We start from the raw sequence: 22982 nt of genomic DNA, 5'->3' as shown, positions 1-22982 counted from the left end.
AGCAACCACTGCGAGCCCACCTCCACCTCTTGCTCCCCTCAGGGCGACAGCTCCGCTATAAAATCTGCGTATACCTGCCCTTTGATGGACCCTCTAGGCTCATACTGGATGTCGAATTCTGACAGTTCCACCGCCCAGCGTACCATTCTCCCAGCCACATCAGGCTTCTGCAGCACCTTCTATATAGCGAGGTTCGTCATCACTACCACCGTGAAGCTGTGGAAGTAATGACGGAGCCTCCTGGCTGAAAATACCACCGCCAGCGCTGCCTTCTCCAACGCCTGGTATCTGGTTTCTGCGCCTTGTAAGGCCTTGCTTACAAAATAAATGGGTTTTTGAATCTGGCCCTGTTCCTGGACCAACACTGAGCTGATAGCTCGTTCCGTTACTGTAAAGTATAACCGGAGGGGCACGCCTGTTACCGGTTTGCAGAGGACCGGTGGCGTCGCCAGGTACTCCTTTAACTTAATGAAAGCCGCTTCGCATTCGTCAGTCCACGCAAAGCGACTGTTTCTCTTGAGGCACTCGAAATATGGATGCCCCTTCTCTCCCCCAGCGGAAACAAACCTTGAGAGCGCCGCCATCCGCCCTGTCTGCTGTTGCACCTCCTTTACCGGCGCCGGGCTTCGCATGGCGATAATCGCCGCGCATTTGTCGGGGTTCGCCTCTATCCCCCTCTCCGTGAGCATAAAACCCAAGAACTTACCGGCCTCTACCCCGAAAACACACTTCTCAGGGTTTAACTTGAGGCGGTACTAGGATATCGTAACAAACAACTCCTCCAGATCCGCCACGTGCTGCGCCTTATCCTGCGACGCCACCACCATGTCGTCTACATAGGCGTACACATTCCTCCCGAGCATCGGCGCCAGGACCTTGTCCATTAACCGTTGGTACGTGGCGCCCGCGTTTTTCAGCCCAAAAGGCATCACCTTATAGCAGTAACTGCAGGTCTCAGTCATGAATGCAGTTTTGTTCTCATCTCTCGGGTGCATCTTAATCTGGTTGTATCCGGAGAAGGCGTCTTGGAAACTCAGCACCTTGCTGCCGGACGCACTGTCCACCAAGGCGTCGATGTTGGGCAGCGGGTACGAGTCCTTTGGGCACACCTTATTCAAGTCTGTGAAGTCCACGCACATCCTCCTTTTTCCATTCGCCTTTTTCACCAAGACGACATTGGCGAGCCACTCAGGGTATTGAATCTCCCTGATATGGCCAACCTTCAACAGCTTCTGCGTTTCGTCCTTCACCACCTGCTGTCTCTCCTCATTGAACTTTCTCCTTCTCTGGCGCACGGGGCGGACCGTGGCATCCATGCTGAGGTGGTGACACAGGAAATCAGGGTCGATACCGGGCATATCCGAGGCGGACCATGCGAAGGCATCCAGGTGGCGCGAAATCACTTCTGCCACCCCTTCCTGTTCTTCCGGACTCAGCAAACTCCCTAACTTGAATGTCTTGCCACCAATCTCCCTTTCTACGGCGTTGGTGGCTGGCTGTTCTCTGCTCTCATCCTCGACGGGCGCCGCCTCTTGCACGGGCGCCACGTCGCTAGGACCTTCCTCCATGGGTGCGTCTGCTTCGGACGCCGCCCTCGCCGGTATGGCCTCAATAGGCGTCGACCCCGCGGGTGTCGCCTCAATCATCGTCGTGTCCGCGCATGGCGGACGTTCATATACCATGAAAACGCTTCTCTTCGTTTTCAGGATGTTCTCATAGCATTTCCTCGCCTCCTCCTAGTCTGACCTGATGACTATCACCTTACCACTGAGGTCCGGCAGCTTCATCTTCATGTGGCGTGCGGAGGACACCGCGTTCAAACGGTTTAACGCCGGCCTGCCCAGCAAAATATTGTAGGCGGAGTTGGCGTTCACGACCAGGTACCGGATGTGTTCGGTACGCGAGGCCTCTCCATCCGTGAACGTAGTCCTCAATTCCAGGTAACCTCGGACCTCCACCTGGTTATCACCAAACCCATACAGGCACCCCGTGTAAGGCCTCAACAGGTCGGGAGACAACCGTAACTTGTTAAATGTCGACAGGAACATGACGTCCGCCGAGCTTCCTTGGTTGACAAGAACTCGATGCACCTTTCTTCCCGCTGTGACTACCAAAATGACAACGGGGTCATTGTCGTGCGGCACCACGTCTCGGAGGTCCCCTCTTGTGAATACGAGGTCCGACTCCCACGGCTCACCCGAGAGTCTTTCTTCGATTGAGTTAACCCCCCTCGTGTATTTCTTCCGCTGGGAGGCTGTGGGACCACTGCCGGAAAAACCTCCAGCTATGGTATGAACCTCGCCGAGAACCGGCGTCTCGTGTGCTGGCTCTTCCGCCGGTGGCGACAAGGCGGCGGTCGTTGTGGGCTCCGTGACATAATCTTTCAAAAATCCAGTTCTCACCAGCTCATCTAGCTGGTAACCCAACGACAAGCAGTTATCAATGTGGTGCCCGAAAGCCTCGTGGAATTCGCACGAAGAGTCTTTGCGAGGCCCTAACACCTTGTCAGTCTTCGCCGGTCGCCTCAGCCTCTCAGCTATGTTAGGCACGGCGATCAAATCCTTCAGCTCCACCACAAAGTTATACCTTGCTGGTCTCGCTCTTTCTCTGGCCGGGCGATCTCCCCCCGTTGGACCCCGGGGCTGGGGCTTTCTGGCCTCGTAGGGGCGTCTCGCATCGGGCTTCTTTCTTCCCGTCGTGGTCTCATTGACTCTGACGGGCTGAGTTCGCGTCGGTCCTCTCGGGCATGAGGGTACGACGCTGGTGCGTTTCACGCACACTTCCCCTTCAGAAGCAATATGTTCTACCGCCCGACGCCGTAACTCAGCGAAAGTCCTGGGGCGGTTGCGAATGATAGACTCTCCAAAAGGACCGGGGCATACGCCTTTCACGAATGCGTACACGATCATAGGCTCCTCTGTCGTGCCAACCTTCACAACCTGGGCCCCGAAGCGATTAATGTACTCCTTCAGGGTCTCCCCCTGATACTGCTTCACATCGAACAAATCGTAGGAGACCGGCGGCGGGGCTTTGTTTGCCAAGTATTGTTCCCTGAACAATCGCGACAATTGGCGGAAAGATGTGATATGGCCATCCGGGAGGCTGATGAACCAGTCCATAGCCATCCCAGTCAGGGTGCTCATAAAGAGCTTGCACTTGGCAGCGTCAGAACCGCCTACCGGTGAAGATCACCTTGGGCCCCGCAAATGTGTTCGGGATCGCTGCATCTAGAATCTCCTGCGAGAAGGGAGTAGAAAATTCCCTTGGTGGGGAATAGTTCTCCATCTCGTCATGTCCATGTTGCGCCCGATTATTTCTCAGGCCCTGGCGCAACTCCTCATTCACACGGTGGAGCTCGTCATTCCTTTCATGCGAGGCGTCGAGATCCGCCTGCATGCGTTCCTGTTTCAGCTTCGACTCAGCCATATCCTGCTGCAGCCCCCTCATTATCTCCAGGACCTGTTGCATGGATAGTTCTGCTGGCGCGCGCGTGCTGGGGTCATTGTCACTCCAACCTCCTTCAACGTTACTGTAACTTGGTAGATTTTCTCGAACTTGTGATGGGACTGATGTTTCATATCGGCCCCACGGTGGGCGCCAAATGTTCCGTCCGGTTGACCGGGGCGTCTTCGTGCGCGACCTCAACCGTCAGCTAGGGACTCCTTCCCACGGGTTACCTGTGGATTCCTGCAAGAAGAGGACAAAAGGGCGCCCTAGCGGCTGTTTGCACTCCGACGCTCAAGTCAGCTAGCAAGAAACACCAAAACTGGGCACCTCCGTATCTGAGCACCGCGTATGGCACTCTGAAGGTGGTATAAAGAACTGTGTGTTGTGTGTATGTTTTCTCCCTCAGGCAAAGATCTTTCCCCAGTCCCTTGTACGTTACTTCAAGCATGAGCAAGCAACTAAAGAGTTCTCTGGTAAATTTGCCAAAAGTTCGAACCCCGTTCCCAACATTCCTCGCGCTATTTAAACTACCCAAGCATTTAAAGCGCCTTAAAGCGCTTTTAATTACAAACGTAACGCACTCATTAAAGCGTTTAATTAGAAAATGTAGCGCATTTAAGACGTTGAAACGCTTGGGAGCCATCATAGTACTTGAACGCTCGAAACGGAAACTGTATTGAATGACTTGATTACCTGGCACCTGACGAAAGGGTGTTTCTATTCCGACCTGGCTGTCGTACACGTGGAGGGCCTCACGACGCCATGATCCCATCTGGGGGCGATTCTGCCCATCTGGGGACGTTTCTACGTGTGAGCCCTCCTGCCTGGGAGTGCTACTGTGCTAGGGGTGACTTTTTGGGTGCCAACTCATGCCCCCAATCATCTAGTCACTCACTTTGAGAGCGTATTTGCCTTCCTCTTGTACCCTGCACCCGGCTGCCCTGGGCGTGACCTTCCTCTTGAGTCGTATCTGTCCCAAAGGCGTCTCTGGGGCGGCAGGGGTACTTCTCGAGTCAGGCTGCCCTACACTGGTGTTGTTGCTATGGCCTTGAAGCCACCTTACACACCTCTTTATTGTTGTTCCCTGGTTATCCAGGGTTTGGGGCTTTCCCACGGCGCCGCCCCCTCCATGGTCTTTCCTACCCATGGGTATCGGGGAGCAACGCTGTGGTCACCTTGTCCTTGTGCGATTCCATCTGGCGGCGCCCTGGTTGGGCGACGCCTTCATCTAGGCGACGCCTTGCCTTGGCAACGCCTTGTGTTGACTTTGGCTCCAGGTGTTGACTTTGACGTTGACTTAGTCAACGCCCGGATACGGGACGGTACAATATATGATTCTGAAATTTGATATGCAAGATATTCAAGATCTTAGCTAAAATCTGGCTTTGGAATCACTCAAAACGCATAAACCAATTTTTTTTAATAAGTTTTGCAATTTTGGTGTTCAGTTACGCCAGCTGTAGCGCCTCAGATTTGCACACTGATTTTAAAAGATTTATCATTTTTTTTCTGTTGATTCTTTTGGACTAATTTTTTTTTGTCCTTTCTATAACCCTTCAAACTTGCATATTCCAGAGAATCAAAATTTTCCTATGAGTGAAAATATTTTTCTGGAACAAAACAGCCAGCACAGAAAATTTGAAACAGGGGATTCTGGAAACTGGAAACAAAAACAGCAAGATAGCCAAATTTAAACACAATAGAATTTGCGAAATAGAATTTCTGTAGGATCTAAACACAAATAGGAACTCAAACTAAAATTAAAAAGGCACCAAAAGATCAAAGAACAGCAGATTCAAAGCAATTAAAGATACCCAAAATCAAGAAACAATCAAGCCAAATAAAGGACTACTAAGAATTGTTGACATTGTGGATGAACATGACTTGACAAAACATATATGGATTCAGAAATTAAAGACTCAAAAGCATAATATGAACCAAATAAGAAAGCAATAAAGACTCAAATTCCTAAAAGAAAAACAGCAACTCAAGGTGTATGGAATCCTATCACAATTTGCACAAGAAATTGTTCAAGATCAATTGAACAAAAGTGCTTCAGTTGGATCTTCCAAATAGCACACCAAAACAAATTAAAATGCAAAAAACAGCAAAACAATTATGGAAATAAGATGAACAACATGAAATAAAGAAGAACTAGAAATGGAAAGACCAAAAGCAACTCATCTTGAAGAACCCAAGCTCATGATACCAAATGATGGCAAATTTCATGAAGGTCTTCTTGAATCATGTAAGATATGGTGCGGAAGCTATGGATGTGTGTGTGCAAGATCCTCCTAAGAGTGGTGTTGATCTTGAAGGTGCATGAGGTGTATGAATATTGGGAGGTTCGGCCAGCCCAAGGAGAAGTGAAGGATGTGAAGTTTAGAGCCTAGAGTTCTAGGGAGAAGCAAAGCTTGGCACAAAATGGCAGCATAACTTTACTCACAATAAACTTGAAAATACAAGGTGTAGGCTCCTCCTTTTATAGGCTAAGGAGGACCATAATGCAACCCTAATGCTAGCCAAATGAAATGTAAATGTGAAGCACATGGGTGCACATGGCACATGGGTGCACAAATGAGCACATGGGGAGGGGAGTGTCTAGTTTTTATGCTCACCCCCTCCATGGGCTTTCTGGACCGGCCTTGGTAAATTTAGAGGTTTTTTTAGAAACTCTAAGTTTACCTAGGTTGGTGTTTTAGGTGCCAAAATTAATTCTAAGAAAATTACAAATGAAGTTCCGATGCTAATTTTGACAAGAAATTAAAGTCTACTCTACACTAGAGTTTATGGCATTTGAACAAGTAAAAGAACGTCTTCTTGGATCCTCTTGGCCATAACTCTATGGTTGGCCCAAATCTATCCTTTGGTGGGCTTGCATGTGGGCTTGTGCTTGGGCCTCTTCCATCAACGACGAGGCATCGTTCTTCGTTGAACTTCCTCCTTATTTGTCGCACAGGGCGAACCTTGGCGTCCATGGTAAGATGGTGGCACAAAAAATCTAGGTCGATGCCTGACATGTCCGCCGCAGTCCACACGAATGCATCTAGGTGGCGCGAGATCACCGCAACTACCTCTTCTCGTTCTTCCAGGTTCAAGAAGCGTCCTAATTTGAACACCTTACCCCCTATCTGTCTTTCCACCACGTTGTCTACTGGTTGGGGTTGCTCATTTTGTACGTTCTCTGAGCGGGACTCATTCATGGAGTCCTCTTCTATAGGCGTCGCCCAATTGGATGCATCGAGCATCGCCTCCTCTGACTCTTCTTCCGTGGGCGAGGCCTCTCCGTATACTTCTTCCATTGGCGAAGTGTCACTGTATCTTTCTTCTGTGCATGCATCTTCTATAGGCTCGCCCCTGCATGTATGGCCTTGACAAGCGTGGACTCTGCGGACGTCACCTCCTGCACTAGTTCTAACTCTACTTGCGAAGCTAAAACTGGTGGTCGTTCAATCACCATGACCATGCCTCTCTTTGTCTTCAGGCTATTTTCATAGCACTTACGGGCCTCTTCCTGATCTGACTTGATTACGATTACTTTGCCACTAAGATCTGGTAGCTTCATCTTCATGTGGCGTGTGGAGGACACTGCCCTTAATCTGTTCAAGGCAGGTCTGCCTAACAAGCTGTTGTAGGCTGAGTTGGCGTTAACCACCAAGTACCGGATGCTCTCTGTGCGCGACGTCACTCCATCAATGAACGTCGTCCTCAGTTTCAGGTAACCATGTACCTCCACTAGGTTATCTGCGAACCCATACAAGCATCCAGTATAGGGTCTCAGCAGGTCGGGGGATAAATGTAGCTTGTTGAAGGTCGACCAAAACATGACGTCTACAGAACTGCCTTGGTCGACGAGAACCCTATATACCTTTCTTCCTACTGTGACTATTGAAATGACAACGAGGTCATTATCGTGTGGGATGTCATCCCGCAGGTCAGCCCTTGTGAAAACGAGGTCTGACTCCCATAGGTCATCCGAAAATTTCTCAGCAACTGAACTTACTGACCTCACATATTTCTTACGTTGAGAGGCGGTGGGTCCTCCTCCGGAAAAGCTGCCAGAAATGGTGTGTACTTCTCCGTGAGTCAGTATTTCGTGCGTTTGACCTTCCTCTGGTGTCGCCGTGGCCATTGTTGTAGTAGACCCAGCGAGATAATCTTTTAGGAAACCATTCTTCACAAGCTCATCCAACTGATAGCCCAGCAGCAAGCAGTTGTTAATATGGTGCCCAAACGCCTCGTGAAACTCGCACCACGACTCCTTGTGAGGTCCCAGCACTTTGTCAGACTTCACCGGTGGCCTTAACCTGTCAGCTATGTTGGGCACCACGATGAGGTCTTTAAGTTCCACCACAAAATTGTGCCTTAGAGGTCTATTTCCCTCTCTCCTTACTTCTGCTCGACCCCTAGGCTGGGCCCTCCTTGCCTCGTAGGTGCGCTTCCTGTCTTGGTTCTTTCTTTCTGTGGCGGCTTCGTGGACCGTAGCAGGTTGTGTGCGCATTTGCGCTCTTGGACGTGTGGGTGCAGCAGTCGTGCAGTTCTCGTATGCCTCACCCTCAGAGGCAATGTGTTCTACCGCCCGACGCCTTACTTCAGCAAAAGTCTTGGGGCGGCTGCGATTGAGTGACTTGCTGAAGGACCCAGGACACACGCCTTTCCTGAATGCGTACACGATCATGGGTTCGTCTGTGGTACCCACCTTCACCACTTGCACCCCGAAGCGGCTTATGTACTTTTACAGGGTCTCACCTTGATACTGCTTCACGTTCAATAGGTCGTACGAAACTGGGGGTGGGGCCCTGTTAGCTAGATACTGCTCTTTGAATAGCCGCGAGAGCTGTGTGAAAGACGTGATGTGACCCTCTGGGAGGCTGATGAACCAATCCATGGCCATCCCAGTCAAAGTGCTCATGAAGAGTTTGCACCTTACGGCATCAAAACCGCCTACCAGCATCATCTGCATGTAGAACGCAGTGAGGTGCGCCTCAGGGTCCTCCATCCCTGTGAAGGTTACTTTGGGCCCCGTGAATGTGTTGGGGATTGTTGTCTCTAGGATCTCCTATGAGAATGGTGTTGAGAATTCTCTTGGTGGGGTGCCAGTCTCAGGCTCGTCTACGTCGCGCCATCCGCGGTGTAGCTGCTCGTTGGCGCGGTGGAGCTCATCGTTTCTCGCCTGATATGCTGTGAGATCCGCCTGCATGCGCTCCTACTCCGCTTTTGATGCTGCCATTGCTTCTTGAAACCCTTGCATCATTCCCATGAGTTTTTTCATGGTCATCTCTTCACTCCTAGCGCGTGCGGGTCTCATGTTCGTGGTTTCTGGAAGCCTTCTTGACTATCTGTGATTTGAGAACTGGAATTGGGTTGGAAACTGCAACTGGAACTGGAAAACTGTGTTATGGGACTGATGTTTTATATCGGCCCCACGGTGGGCGCCAAATGTTCCCGCCGGTTGACCAAGGTTGTCTTTATGCGTGGCTTGTCCTCACGAGCTAGGGCACCTTCGTTCTACTCCGTTCGTGAGTACCTGAAAAGAAGTGAACAAAGGGGTCGTTTTCACTCCGACGATCAAGTCAGCTGGTGAGAAACATCAAAGGGTGACGCACCTCCGTATCAAACACCGTGACTGGATGCTCTGAAGGTGGTCGAAATACTGAATAGCTAGTACTGTGTAACTAATGTTGTGTTGCCCTAATTGTCTGTGCGCACAGTGGGTGCGCCGTGAAACAACTAGGGTTTTTGGGCTCTGTGTAAACTGTGAGAATTAGGTTAAAACTCGGATCACTTTCAAATATCCCCAGGCCCCTTTTTATACACCTCCTGCATTTAAAGCGCGTTAAAGCACATTGAAAGCATATAAAAATGTGCCTTGAAACATTTGATACGTAAACTAAATTAACGCGTACCTTAGCAAACTTTCACTAAAACATTGATGAACATGTTCTTATTGCCACGTGTTCTTCTGACTTGATCGCTATTCTACGCAGAGGGCCTCACAGCGCCGTAACCCAATTTAGGGTTATTCCATTGTGTGAGTCTTCTTTCCTCGAATTGCATCTGGCGCGTGGGGTGGCTCTCTGGGTGCCAACTCATGCACCCCCCCTTGCCTGACCTCTAGTCATTCTCCCTGGGAGTGTATCTACCTTCCTCTCGCACCATGAACCTGGTTCACCCCCGGGCATGACCCTCTCATGGGTCGTATCTATCCCGGGGTCTCCCTAAGGTGGTGTGGGTACTTCACGAGTCAGGTTATTCCTTGCTGGTACTAGAACTATGGCCTTGAAGCCACCTTTCTATTTTCTTTGTTACTGCTCTGGGCCATGTCTTAACCTGGCGAAGCTTCAACTTGGCGACGCCTTACATCGGCGATGCCCCAACCTTGCGACGCCTCATCTTGGCGACGCCTAACTTGGCGACGCCTTATCCTGACAACGCCCACACCTGGCGACGCCTACATTGGCGACGCCTCAAGCGGTCAATTCGTTGACTTTCTTCCTTGGGTCCCTTGAGGGGCCCCACCATACGTTGACTTTTACTTTGACTTTGACTTTGGTCAAAGCCCGGGGACAGGATGGTACAAATATATATATAATAAATTCATGCAATTACCACAAAAAAACTAGTTTTGAGTCTTTTCATGCTATTTTCTTGTAAATCAATGTCTATCACTATTATAAACTATCTAAAGACTCATTTATCAAATATATACAATATATTCATGCAACTACCACAAAAAAAACTAGTGTCGAGTCTTTTCATGCTAATTTCTTGTAAATCAATGTCTATCACTATTATAAACTATCTAAAGACACATCTATCAAATATATACAATAAACTCATGCAACTACCACAAAAAAACTAGTTTCAAGTCTTTTCATGTTAAATTCTTGTAAACCAATGTATATCACTACTATACACACTCATCTATCAAATATATACAATAAATTCATGCAACTACCATAAAAAACTAATTTCGAGTGTTTTTATGCTAATTTCTTGTAAATCATTGTCTATCACTATTATAAACTATTTAAAGACTCATCTATCAAATATATACAATATATTAATGCAGCTACCACATAAAAACTAGTTTCGAGTGTTTTCATGGTAATTTCTTGTAAATCAATGTCTATCACTATTATAAACTATTTAAAGACTCCTCTATCAAATATATACAATAAATTCATGCAACTACCACAAAAAAACTAGTTTCGAGTCTTTTTATGCTAATTTCTTGTAAATCATTGTCTATCACTATTATAAACTATCTAAAGACTCATCTATCAAACATATACAATAAATTCATGCAACAACCACAAAAAAACTAGTTTCGAGTTTTTTTATGCTAATTTCTTGTAAATCATTGTCTATCACTATTATAAACTATCAGTATGACATGGCAGAAGTCGTGCCTAATTGGTACGACTTCTGCATATGAAGTCGTCCCAATTAGGCATGACTTGCCTAAATTTGTAATTTTTTTTAAACGGACCCCATTTTGGTAAAAACAAAAAAAAATAACTTCATCATAGTCAAAAAAACCAATTTATTTATTACTGCAAAACCATGACATTGCAAATTATTGCTTTCTTCTTTAGAACATTTGTATATAAAAATACATGTTATAATTTTACATGACATTTGTAAATTTATCATATATAACTACTATGTTGGTTATGTTTCAATCACAATATATCAATAGGTGTACTTAAATAATTTATATGTCTTTTCATATGTATTCGTATTTATTAAAAACTATAAATTTATATTTTTACTATAAGTATGCAAATAATAACATTGTTTATTCAATTTAATAAATATATGATAAAAATGAAAAATGTGGATAACATACACCTACCTCTCAATTTTTGGATTTCCAATAGTATATTATAATACTATTAAAAATTAAAATGGGTTGTTAAGTGAATATTTTTTTTTAAAGAGTGTTAAATAAATGTATTAAATGTATTATTTAATACATGAAAATAAATTCATTAAACATGTTATTTTTATGATTTAAACAGTGAATAATAATTAATTACATTGAATATGTTATTCAAACATTTAATACTTATTATTAATAAAAGAGAGGTTATGATGATATTTGTAGCGAAACCTGTTGTCTCATGCATAAAGAAGTTTGAAGAACCAAAACCAATGAATGTAAAATTAATTTTTTTTTCTGCAACTAACTAAATATGTTCTTGAAGTCATTAATTATTCGCTTCATTGTTCCTCTTCTAGCTGCTATATATTTGAAGTAAAGAACCTGACTGGAACCCTAAATTGAACTGATTGGAACCGACAACATTTGAAACACAACATCTCTCTACTTTGTGAACATCCTTTTTTTCTTGTTCTTTCAAAGAAAATGACAATGTACGACCCAATGGCAGAGAGCAGCATGGGTCTGACGTCTCTGACGGATTCACTGTCTGTAACGGAGACAGTGAACGGGACACACAATTTTGAGTTGAAGGGTTACTCTCTAACGAAGGGAATGGGCATTGGAAAATTCATTGCAAGCGAGACATTTACAGTGGGAGGGCACCAGTGGACCATATACTTCTACCCAGACGGCAAGATTCCCAGTGACAATGGTGTTTATGTTTCCATCTTTGTGGCACTTGTTTCCGAGGGCGTCGATGTTCGTGCACTGTTCGAACTTAAGTTGCACGACCAAAGCGGCAAAGGGAATCATTTGGTTTACAGCCACTTCGGTCGCAGCCTCGAGAATGGCCCTTACACTATCAAAACCCGTGGCTGCATTTGGTTAGATCGTCTCAACATTTTCTTTGTTTGATGTGTTCATTTCTTTTTTCTTCTCTGAGAACCTTGTGTTATTTTATGAAATGATGGATGATTCAGTGGTTTTGTTGTATGTGTTAGGGGATATAAGCGTTTTTTCAAACGAAAAGATCTGGAGGCATCAACTTTCATCAAGGATGACTGCTTGAAGATCAGTTGTACTGTTGGTGTTCTGGTGATGTCGTGTAGTGATTCTTCTATGTTAAACGCAATACATGTTCCTGAATCTGATATAGGAGAAGATTTAGGGATGATGTTAGATTATGAGGAATTATGTGATGTTACTTTCTCCGTTGGTGGGGAAAGGTTTCGTGCACACAAGCTTATTTTGGGTACTCGGTCAACAGTGTTTCAAACCTGGTTTTCGAATGGGTTAGGAAAGGATGATATGGTGATAGTTCTCAATGACATGGAGTCTAAAGTTTTCAAGGTAGCATGTGCTACTTTGTCAGTTTTAATGTGTAATCTCATACCACTTTTCTTCATTATCTAATGTTTTTCTTGTGTCTATTAGGCTTTGCTTCATTTTATATACAAAGACACTCTAATGGAAGATGAAGAGCTCATTCTGTGGCAATCATGCTCCTATTCTTCAATATCAGAATCATTTCCGGCAAAGTTATTAGCTGCAGCGGAAAAGTTTGACTTGCCAAGATTGAAGCTCATGTGTGAATCAATATTTTGTAGTGACATATCTATATATTCTGTTCCATATATTCTGGTTCTTGCATATCGTTATCGTGCTACTGAGTTGAAGTCCATCTGTCAAAAATTTTGTACTGAAAACTATGATGGTGAGATTTTCTACTTAATTTGTCAAATTGAGTTTTAAGTTCAGAATGTTTTAAACTAAAACATGATTTTTGCATTATTTGTTAATGTTTGGAAGTTGATTCTCATATATTCTTTCATCATTGTCCGTTGCAGCTGTGAAGAAATTTGGTGGTTTGGAGTATCTCAGGAAAAATTGTCCGTTGGTGCGAGCAGAACTCCTAAGCATTGCGGTTGGCTTGGACAAATTTACTGTGGCTGATGATAAGAAATCACCAACCTTAGAAAAAGGTAAAAGTTCAAAGATTCACATTTCTGATGCTTAACAACAATAATCTATTAGGGATTACTTTTAAGATTTGGAATGGTCAATGAAATTAGTTGATTCCAAAGACAAAGATGTACTCTTGATAAAAAAAAAGATATATGTATTACTTACAAGGCTTTTTAAATAAGACGCATACAAGTTTCATAATTTATTTAGAAACTTTCATTCTGCTTATATTTCCTTCAATCTATTATAGAATTAGAACAATATATGAAGAAGTCAATATTTAAATAGAATATAAAATGAACATTTATATAGCTAAATCTTGCAATTCATGCCATTGGTACACTTAATTTTTCATTGATCTTATGGCAACTAGAAAGTTTGATTTTATATGGGAGGAGAGGAAATTCTTTAATTTGAGCAAACAATACATTATTTAATATTTTTGAAATTTAAATAAATTTTTTATTGACGTTGAAACACAATCTTTTATCCTACTTAAATCTTGACAAGTGTTTGAATAAGTAAGCATTTTTTTCGTAATTAAATATGTTTAAATTTTGTTTTCAAGGAGTTTTTTTAAAAAAATAATCTGTTTATTTATCATCAATATTTATGAATATTATTCCTCCTTTTGTATTGTATTTCATAAAATGATTTCTCAAAGTTCGATGACCATATAATATTAACTTGTTTTCACAGCTCCTTTACTTCAAATAATTAGGAGCAATTTAACCAGTTGATAACTAAATTTATTGATAAGGAGAAAATACATTAAATTTTACCTTCATTAATAGTGTTTTAAAATTTCTTCACCAAATTACATTTGATTAAGTATTTAGTATGTAATCTTCAAAGACATATTTGATTAAATTATCATTAAGAATTCAAATAAATAACATATTTGGTGGCCATGATGGGTTTTGCCTTCTTTGGTGAGCTAAAATACGAGAGAATCCCTGATTTTTGTGCCTATTATATAATGACAGCATATTCTTTATGAAACTACTGTCGGAATAACAAGATTGTGCAAGAAACTAAAGAACTGGGTAGAAAGAATGCACAGTCACTAAAACGTTATGTGGTGAAAGAAGCTTCTCCGACTAATCGGTCTTTGGAAAATAATCCAGAAGAAAAATTAGGAAAGAACATTGAAGATATTTAAGGATCAGTAATGTCTAGTTTAAGACCATTCAGACATACTGGATGATTCTAATAAATTATATTTTGATAATAATAAATGTACAATTAAACTTTCAGACCTTTGAATTTCTTAAATAAAAACATACGTATACCACCTGTCTATCGTTAATAATACATTATACTTAATTAAATGTTCTACACCATGAGATCGTCTAACTACTATAAAAAAAATGTTAATAAAGACCATGTGCAAGTTATTTACTAAGATTTTAATTCAAATTTTGTAGATAGTAACTTTTCAAGATTTCTTTTAACTTTTTTAAAATGTAAAAGTGTTATAATATCTACATTTTTATATGTTTTTTTACGGAGAATAAGTTAGAGTTATCTAAGGTGGACGTTCAAACTATGTAAATGAATCGTGGAACTTTATAGTTGAAAATCGACGGATGATCTAATCGTAAAAGAAATCTCGACGTTTAAATTAGTAAGAAATTTAAGATAATTGATTAAAAAGATGAGTAAAAAAGTATTGAGTTAGCCTAAGAATACCCCTGACTATCGAATATAAAGTCGATTTCTATGAAAACATGGATCTATTACTTTTCAGTATTAGTGAGATATGTGTTAAATGCATGTGGTTTAAATTTACAATGATGATTTATTAACTCTTTCGTGTCACTGGGTAGTACACTATGTTTTTAAGATAATTTTTTTTTTAAAAATGTATGAACCCTAATTTTAAAATGTCTTAAATTTTATACCAATATATTTCAATAGGGAGTTCTTATAAGATAAGATTAAGATGTTAAGCTTATGAACATGTGAATATGACTTTTACTCCAGTAAGATGTTAAGCTTATGAAAATGTTATTAAAATATTTTTACTCCTTTTTTTTATCAACAATCAAGAATATATATATACACAAGAACCACTTTAGGGGTGATTCAATCCTTATACAAAAAGGTATGAGCAGCCTAATTGCAAAACACCTTTGAACCATCTAAAAAACAGAGCTGCTCCTGACATAACCTGACAAAACCTAACAAAACCTGACAAAAACTTCCTCCGACATCCCACTAAAGCGAATACAAACAAACCAAAGAGGTGAGACACCAATCCGAAAACGAAAAACTAGCTGAGGGAAATTTAGATGTGAGCCAAGCCCAAACCTTCAACTGAGCCAGAGAAAAAATATCAGACAAGTCTAGAACTCCCTCATTAAAAATTATCTTATTTCTATGACGCCATATTTCACTGACTATTGCTATCCAAATATTACCCAAGCCAAGATTTACCGACTCTGGAGCATTACTCAACCTAAACTGCAAAAAGTGTGAAAAACCATGAAAAGGAACAACCGTCGTAATACCTAACCACGCAAAACAAAGGTTCCACATCAACCAAGATAACCTATAGTAAAAAAACAAATGAAAATATTCCTCCTCTTTTTCCCCGCAAAAACTGCACACACAACCCCGCGCCTGAGTAAATTAACCTTGGTTGCAATCTTATTTTCCAACACTCTCCGTGCGGTCAACTAGGCCGAGGGCAAAGCCTTAATCCTTCAAAAGAAATTAAACAACCCAGACCATTCCTCTCCCGACCACCTCTAAGAATCCTATAAGCCGAACTAACAGAGTACCCGTGACTTAAATCTTTTATCCAAATCCACCTGCCAGCTTTCTCTAAGACATAGCACAAGTTGTGATGGCAGATGCCCAAGCTCAAGCCCAACACATGAAGGATCCGGGCCAACTACAAGATCTATGGCTAGAAGAATTCAAAAGGATTGGAAAACTCCTACTGATGGCAGAGAGACATTCCTCTATATGTTCAAAATGTGATGAGCTTAGTGTAGAATAGAAATTATTTTCTGTCAAAAGTAGAATAGGATTTTTACTTGTAATTTTCTCTAATTGTAATTAGGTTGAATTTAGGCATCTAAAAACCAACTTAGGTTAGTTTAGGGTTTCTAGAAACACCTAATCTAACCATGGGCCGGTCCTTTAGATCTAATTGGAGCACATGGAGCACACTTAGTCACATTTCCCATGTGAGCTCCAAATAGCTGCCAAGATTCAAACTATTTCCATTCAAATTTCCCACCATTTTCCTTATACAAATCCGACCCTCTAATCCTATATAAGGAGGTACTTGGTGCTTGTATTTTAAATATTAATCATAGAGTGAAATTGCTGCCCAAATTGTGTGCCAATTTGTCACTCTTGTCTACCTCCTCTCTAGGATAGGCGAGTTAGTCTTCAACCTTCACCTTCCAAAGTGAGTTGGCTGAACCTCTCACATCCCATACTTATCCTTCACCTCCAAGGCAACCATCATCTCCATGTGAGAGCCTTGTCCATGAACATGTCATTGAGCTTCCACAACTCCACCAACTAGTCTACTCCATAGGATGAAAGCATGTGCCTATCATTTGGTATCTAGAGCCATGGTCTTCAAGAGATAAGTGCTTTCATCTTGTTTCTCTTTTTTATTCTGTTTTTCATTTTAATTTCGTGTTGTTCTTCAAGTTTTCTTGATTGTCTTGTTGTATTGAGCCTTGATTTTGATTTTAGTTGCTGTTTTGGTTCAATCGGTGCAAACATGTTCAAATTTATCTTGAGCTTCTACATTGCAAATTTTATGTAGGATTCATTTGTATTTGGGTATACTGTTTTGATTTTGTTAGGATTTGAGTATTTCTTGATAATTCAATCGATGCAAACTGTTTAGTTTTTTAGTCTTTTGATTTTATGAATCTATACATGTTATGTCAAAGTCATGTGTTTCCAAGAATTGTTATCAAATCCTAGTAGTACTTTTCTTGATTGATTTGGTTTCTTGATTTGATTTTGAGTCCAATTTATAATCTGAATTGTTTGAGCTTTTGGTGCATTTTATTTTTAGATTTGAGTTCATGTTTGTGTGTTAGATCCATACAAGTTCTTATACATCAATTCCATTGTGTCTTTGAAGTTTTTCAATTCTGTTTTTAATTCCAGGATAGGATTCCTCTATTTCATTGAATCTGTGCTGACTGAAATTGTTTGTGAAAATTAATTGCGTTGGAGAAAAATTCTGAAACTCTGGATTTTAGTAGTTTGAAGTGTTAAAAAGAAGTGAAAAAAAAGTGAATCAAAATTCAAAATACAAAAAAATTATAAATCAAATACAATCAGTGTGCAATTTTGGCGCAAAAGAAAAACGGTGAAGTGGCAGTGATTTTGAAACATTTATCCCAATTAATTGGTGATTTTTTTGGTGTGATTCCAGCACCAAAATTTAGTTAAGATCTTGAACTGTTTGTTATTTAAATTTCAAATTCAAATTCAAACTATACAGCTCAGCATAAATATTTTAAGTCACGCATTTTATACCTCAAAATTCCAGTAGTACTGTTTTGATTTTATTAATCCAATTCTAATGTTATTCTTTAGGTTCAATTTGTGTGCCACCTTTTGTTGAGTTACCTTATTTTTCTTGCTTGTCAATTTGTTCAATTACTCTTTCAAGTTGTCACATTATTACTCCCTTTGTTTTTGCCCAATTCCAAATTGAATTGTTTTTTTGCTTTAGGTTTGTTGACCTCTATTGTTGGTGAAAGTTTTCAAAAGTGGTGCTTCGTTAAGTGTGGAGATAATCTTTGTGGTTAGTCCATTATTACTTAGTAGGTGTTGTTTTGAAGACTTAACTTGAATATACTTGAGAGGATAAACAAAAGTGCAGCAGCAAGTGAGTTTACAAATACACAAAGAGTGGGTGCCAATAGCAAGAGTAACAACAAGAAGGAGTGTAAAAAAAAAAGGCAAAAGAAGTGCATAGAATTGTAATTGCATTAAACCTTGATTAATTAGTGGAATAATTACGCATTAGACGGTGAGTGTGTCTTCAATGGCTCTAAGTGTCTAGAAGCCTCACCTTAGGATACGCCTAGCTTTAAAGATTTCTAGCTAGTAATCTTTAATTGTGTTTTAGTTAATTGCTTTGTATTATTAAGTTGCTTTGCATTTTTCTTGCATAAAAATTGTGTTTTTCATTCTTAATTGTGATCTAAGTAAATTACTTAGAAAAAGATTTTTGAAAAGTCTTGAGGGATAGATTCTGGCAAGGAAAGACTTGGTACTTAAGAGATCCAAGTGATCCACCTCTCTTTCCTGGGAAGCTACCTTCATTACTCTCCTTTTCTTTTTTGAGGTAAAGTACTTATAACACATAACTCTAACCATGTCTTCTCATCATTCTAATAAAAGTGAATGAGAGTTTATCAAATCTCTTTTGAAAAATTAGTACAAGACTTTCAAGCACTTACATATAGACAAATGCAACATGAACCCTTCTCAAAGAAAGGGATACTCAATTTGTTTTAATACAAAATGAGTTGAAAACGGTTAAAGAAAGACATGATTACACTAAATCCAAAAAGAGTTCTCATGCATCTAACTCTAGGGGCAATGATTCTTTTGGGGAACAAAGTCTTACAATTAATGAATACTATCAACCACCCCCTAGGAGAGCTAGAAAGGAAAGAAAAGAGAGCCCATGAGAGGTTAGGGTAGATCTACCTTGTTTCCATGCAAAAGAAAACGTAGAAGCTTACTTAGATTGGGAGATAAAGGTAGAAAAATTGTTTGCTTGCCATAGAGTAAGTGAGGAAAGAAAAGTATCCTTAGCCACTCTAAGTTTTCAAGGTTTAGGGCCTTGAGAGAGAAAGGCGTCTTCATAAGGACCCTCCCATAGAGTATTGGAATGATCTTAGGGGAGCCTTAAGACGCCGCCATATTCCCTCCTATTATAATAGGGAGTTAATGGACAAACTCCAAAAACTCCAACAAAAAACCATGAGTGTAGAGGAATATAAGCATAAAATGGAATTATATATGACGAGAGCCTCAATTAGGGAGTCTAAACCCACCACCATAGTAAGATTCTTAAGTGGACTTAACCTTGAGATTAGAGATAGTGATGAGAGTCAAGTAAAGGAGGTTTTTATTAAGGAAGGAAGAGGCAATTCACCATCACACTTGAAGTTCTTCCTTCTAGTCTTCTCAAAATTAAAAGAAGACATAAAATAAAGAGAGGCCCAAGCCCAAAGCCCAAGCCCAAGTCCATCCTAAGAAGGGCAAGGCCAAGTTTTAAATAATAAAATTGTTTGAAGGTGCTTAGAGGGAAACATTAGAAACCTCTATTGTTAAAGCATCTTTTAGTCTTTAGTTAGGAGTCTTATGGGGGGTGTGTTAGTAGATAGGTGTAGGAGTAGAAAAGGAGGTGCCAAAGTGAAGGAAGAGGTCACACCTTCCTCATGCTTTGTTTTAGGCGCAAATTCTAGAAGCTTTTTGGGAGGGAGTTTTTGAATTTGTGTAGCTTATATTTCAGCACCTTAGGCTATAAATAGAGGTGCTCTCTTTGTATTTTTCAGATTTGAATTTATCTAAAGAAACTATACTCAAAATTGGAGTGAGCATTGGAGAGCTTTTGAGCCTTCTTCTCTAGTCTTATCTTGAAGGATCATGGTTTCCTCAAGTGGCGGCTTGCACACTCATCTAGGAGCATCCATACTTCTAGTGGCGTGATCATCCAACCATTCTTCCATCTTCATGAGCATTCTCTTCTCCTTCCTTTCTTATCTTGTTAATTTCCTTGTCTTAGCTTGTTTCCTAGTTGTTTTGGTTCAACAATTTCAGCTTGTTTTATGTAGCTATGGTTCATTTGTGTTCTTGGCTGTTCTTCATCTTTTCTTCTTCAATTCCAGCATTTTGATTCGGTACCTTGCTGTTTTTGTTTTGTTAATTAGTGTTTTTGCCTTTCCTCCTTCTCTTTTGGTTCAATTTGACAATATGTGGAACATCCAAATGAGTTTGGGATTTGGTACTAGTTTTTGGTGAGTTCTTGTCTTAGAAAAATGATCCAACTCTAAGAAAAGTGCCTCAATAATGTCCAGCTCAAGGTGATTCCTAAGAATGTCAAGAATCATTCTCCATATGGCTAGTGGAATCACATCAGATAGAGTTGGACTTTTACCTTACCAAGACTTGAATGATTTGATTCAACTATGTATTAAAGTGGAACAACAAATTTTGAGGAAAACTTCAAGTCGTAAGGAAAGTTCATACCCTAACTCTTATCCAAAAAGGGATTATAAGAGGGAGGAAACTACCTAAAGAAAACCAAGAGAAACTTCCAAGAGTGTAGGAAAATATGTGCTCACTCCACCTATCCTTAGTAGGGATGTTAAGTGCTTTAAATGTTATGGTAGAGGTCATGTTCAAGCCCAATGCCCAAACCAAAGAACTACGTTTTTAAGAGGGGTAGATGAATATAGTAGCCATGACTATAGACTAGTGAGAAAGAGGAAGAGAATAGTGAGGGAGCATATCCACGTGAGAGGGAGTTAATGATGATTCGAAGAACCCTCAACAACCACTCTAGCGTGAACCTAGAGACACAAAGAGAGAACATTTTTCATACAAGATGCAAAGTTTTAGAAAATGTTTGTTCTCTCATTGTGGATAGTGGTTCTTGCTGCAATTGTTGTAGCGCTAGAATGGTTGAAAAGCTAAATCTACAATTAATACCTCATCCTAAACCTTATAAACTTCAAGGGATTAATGAAGATGGGGAATTAACTGTAGACAAACAAGTGAAAGTCGAGTTTTTTATGGAAAACTACAAAGATAAAGTTTTATGTGATGTAGTTCCCATGGAAGCTTGTCATATTTTGTTGGGTAGACCTTGGAAATTTGATAAGAAAACAATGCACAATGGTCTAACCAATGAGATTACCTTCACCCATAAAGAGAAAAAGTTTATACTTTATCCTTTATCACATTCACAAGTGGTAAAAGATCAAGTACAAATGAAACAAAAGAGGGATGAAGAGAAAAAAAACACAAAAATAGAAAAACAAGAAAAAGCCCTTAGGGAGCAAAAGGCGTGGGAGAAGAGTGTTCCTTTCCACAAGAAGAAAAATTTGAAAACACATTTGAAAATATGCTTCTTGTTGAACAACCTTCAAACCTTTTAATTTGTAAATGAACACTTACATGCACTGCCACACTTCTTGAGACTTGTGTTTTACCTCCTCAAGTAAAAGAGCTTTTAAAAGAATTTGATGATGTATTCTCTAAGGAAGGCCCCATAAGACTTCCTCCTTTTAGAGGTATAGAACATCAAATTGATTTAGTTCCGGGAGCTAGTCTACCCAATAGACCAACTTATAGAACTAATCCCGAGGAAACTAAGGAGATAGAATCACAAGTACAAGATTTGTTGGAGAAGGGTTGGGTTCAAAAGAGCTTAAGCCCTTGTGTTGTACCTGTCTTGTTGGTGCCCAAAAAAGACGGCAAGTTGAGAATGTGTTGTGATTGTAGAGTCATCAATAACATCACAATCAAGTAGGCATCCAATTCCAAGACTAGATGACATGCTTGATGAATTGCATGGGTCCATCATATTTTCTAAAATTGATCTTAAAAGTGGATATCACCAAATTCGAATTAAAGAGGGTGATGAGTGGAAAACCGCTTTTAAAACCAAATTTGGACTATATGAATGGTTAGTGATGCCTCTCACTAATGCACCTAGCACTTTCATGAGGCTCATGAATCATGTCTTAAGGGATTGTATAGGTAAATATGTAGTAGTTTATTTTGATGATATAGTCTATAGTCGAAGCCTGGAAGACCACCTAAGACACCTTAGGGAAGTTCTCTTAGTGCTTAGAGTTAATAATTTGTTTGCTAATAGTGATAAATGTACCTTTTGTGTTGATATTGTAGTGTTTTTGGGTTTTATAGATAATAAAAATGGGGTACATGTTGATCCCAAGAAAATCAAAGCCATCCAAGAGTGGCCAACACCACAAAATGTAGGAGATGTTAGGAGTTTTCATGGTTTAGCAAGCTTTTAAAGAAGATTTGTGCCTAACTTCTCAAGTCTAGCTTCACCACTCAATGAGTTAGTGAAGAAGGAAGCTCCATTTTGTTGGACCGAGAAGCAACATCAAGCCTTCAAGAGGCTAAAAGCTCAACTCACTAATGCATCCATTCTAGCTTTACCAAATTTTGCAAAAACTTTTGAGCAAGAGGCATAGGTGTCGTATTGTTGCCAGGTGGACATCCAATTGCTTATTTTAGTGAAAAACTTCATGGAGCCACCCTCAACTATCCCACCTATGATAAAGAGCTATATGCACTTGTGAGGGCCTTAAAGACTTGGGAGCATTATCTAGTTTCTAAGGAATTTGTCATTCATAGTGATCATGAGTCTTTAAAATATTTGAAAGGTCAACATAAGTTGAACAAATGTCATGCAAAATGGATGGAATTTCTTGAACAATTTCCTTATGTCATCAAATACAAGAAGGGTAGTACAAACATAGTGGTTGATGCTCTCTTAAGGAGACATGCCCTCTTTTCAAAACTTGGAGCCCAAATTCTTCGATTTGACAACATAATAGAACTTTACAAAGAAGATAATGATTTTGCATCCATCTTTGCTAAGTGTGAAAACATAGAGCACAAGGAGGATTTTATGTGTCTG

At 40.8% G+C, this 22982-nt stretch overlaps 1 protein-coding gene across 1 annotated transcript; it reads left to right on the top strand.

The window, feature by feature from the left end:
* The first annotated feature begins 11818 nt into the window (after window positions 1-11818).
* LOC137815800 (BTB/POZ and MATH domain-containing protein 4) lies at window positions 11819-13401 on the top strand. The gene is given in 5 exon segments (XM_068618912.2): window positions 11819-12219; window positions 12337-12685; window positions 12770-13049; window positions 13183-13348; window positions 13350-13401. Coding segments are annotated over 5 exon segments (1248 nt in total).
* The last annotated feature ends 9581 nt before the right edge of the window (window positions 13402-22982 follow it).

The sequence above is a fragment of the Phaseolus vulgaris genome, chromosome 1, assembly GCF_051622355.1.
Source record: "Phaseolus vulgaris cultivar YP4 chromosome 1, ASM5162235v1, whole genome shotgun sequence".
Taxonomy (NCBI): Eukaryota; Viridiplantae; Streptophyta; class Magnoliopsida; order Fabales; family Fabaceae; genus Phaseolus; species Phaseolus vulgaris.
The sequence above is the reverse complement of the archived record's forward strand: the minus strand, read 5'-3'. Positions and strand labels throughout refer to the sequence as shown.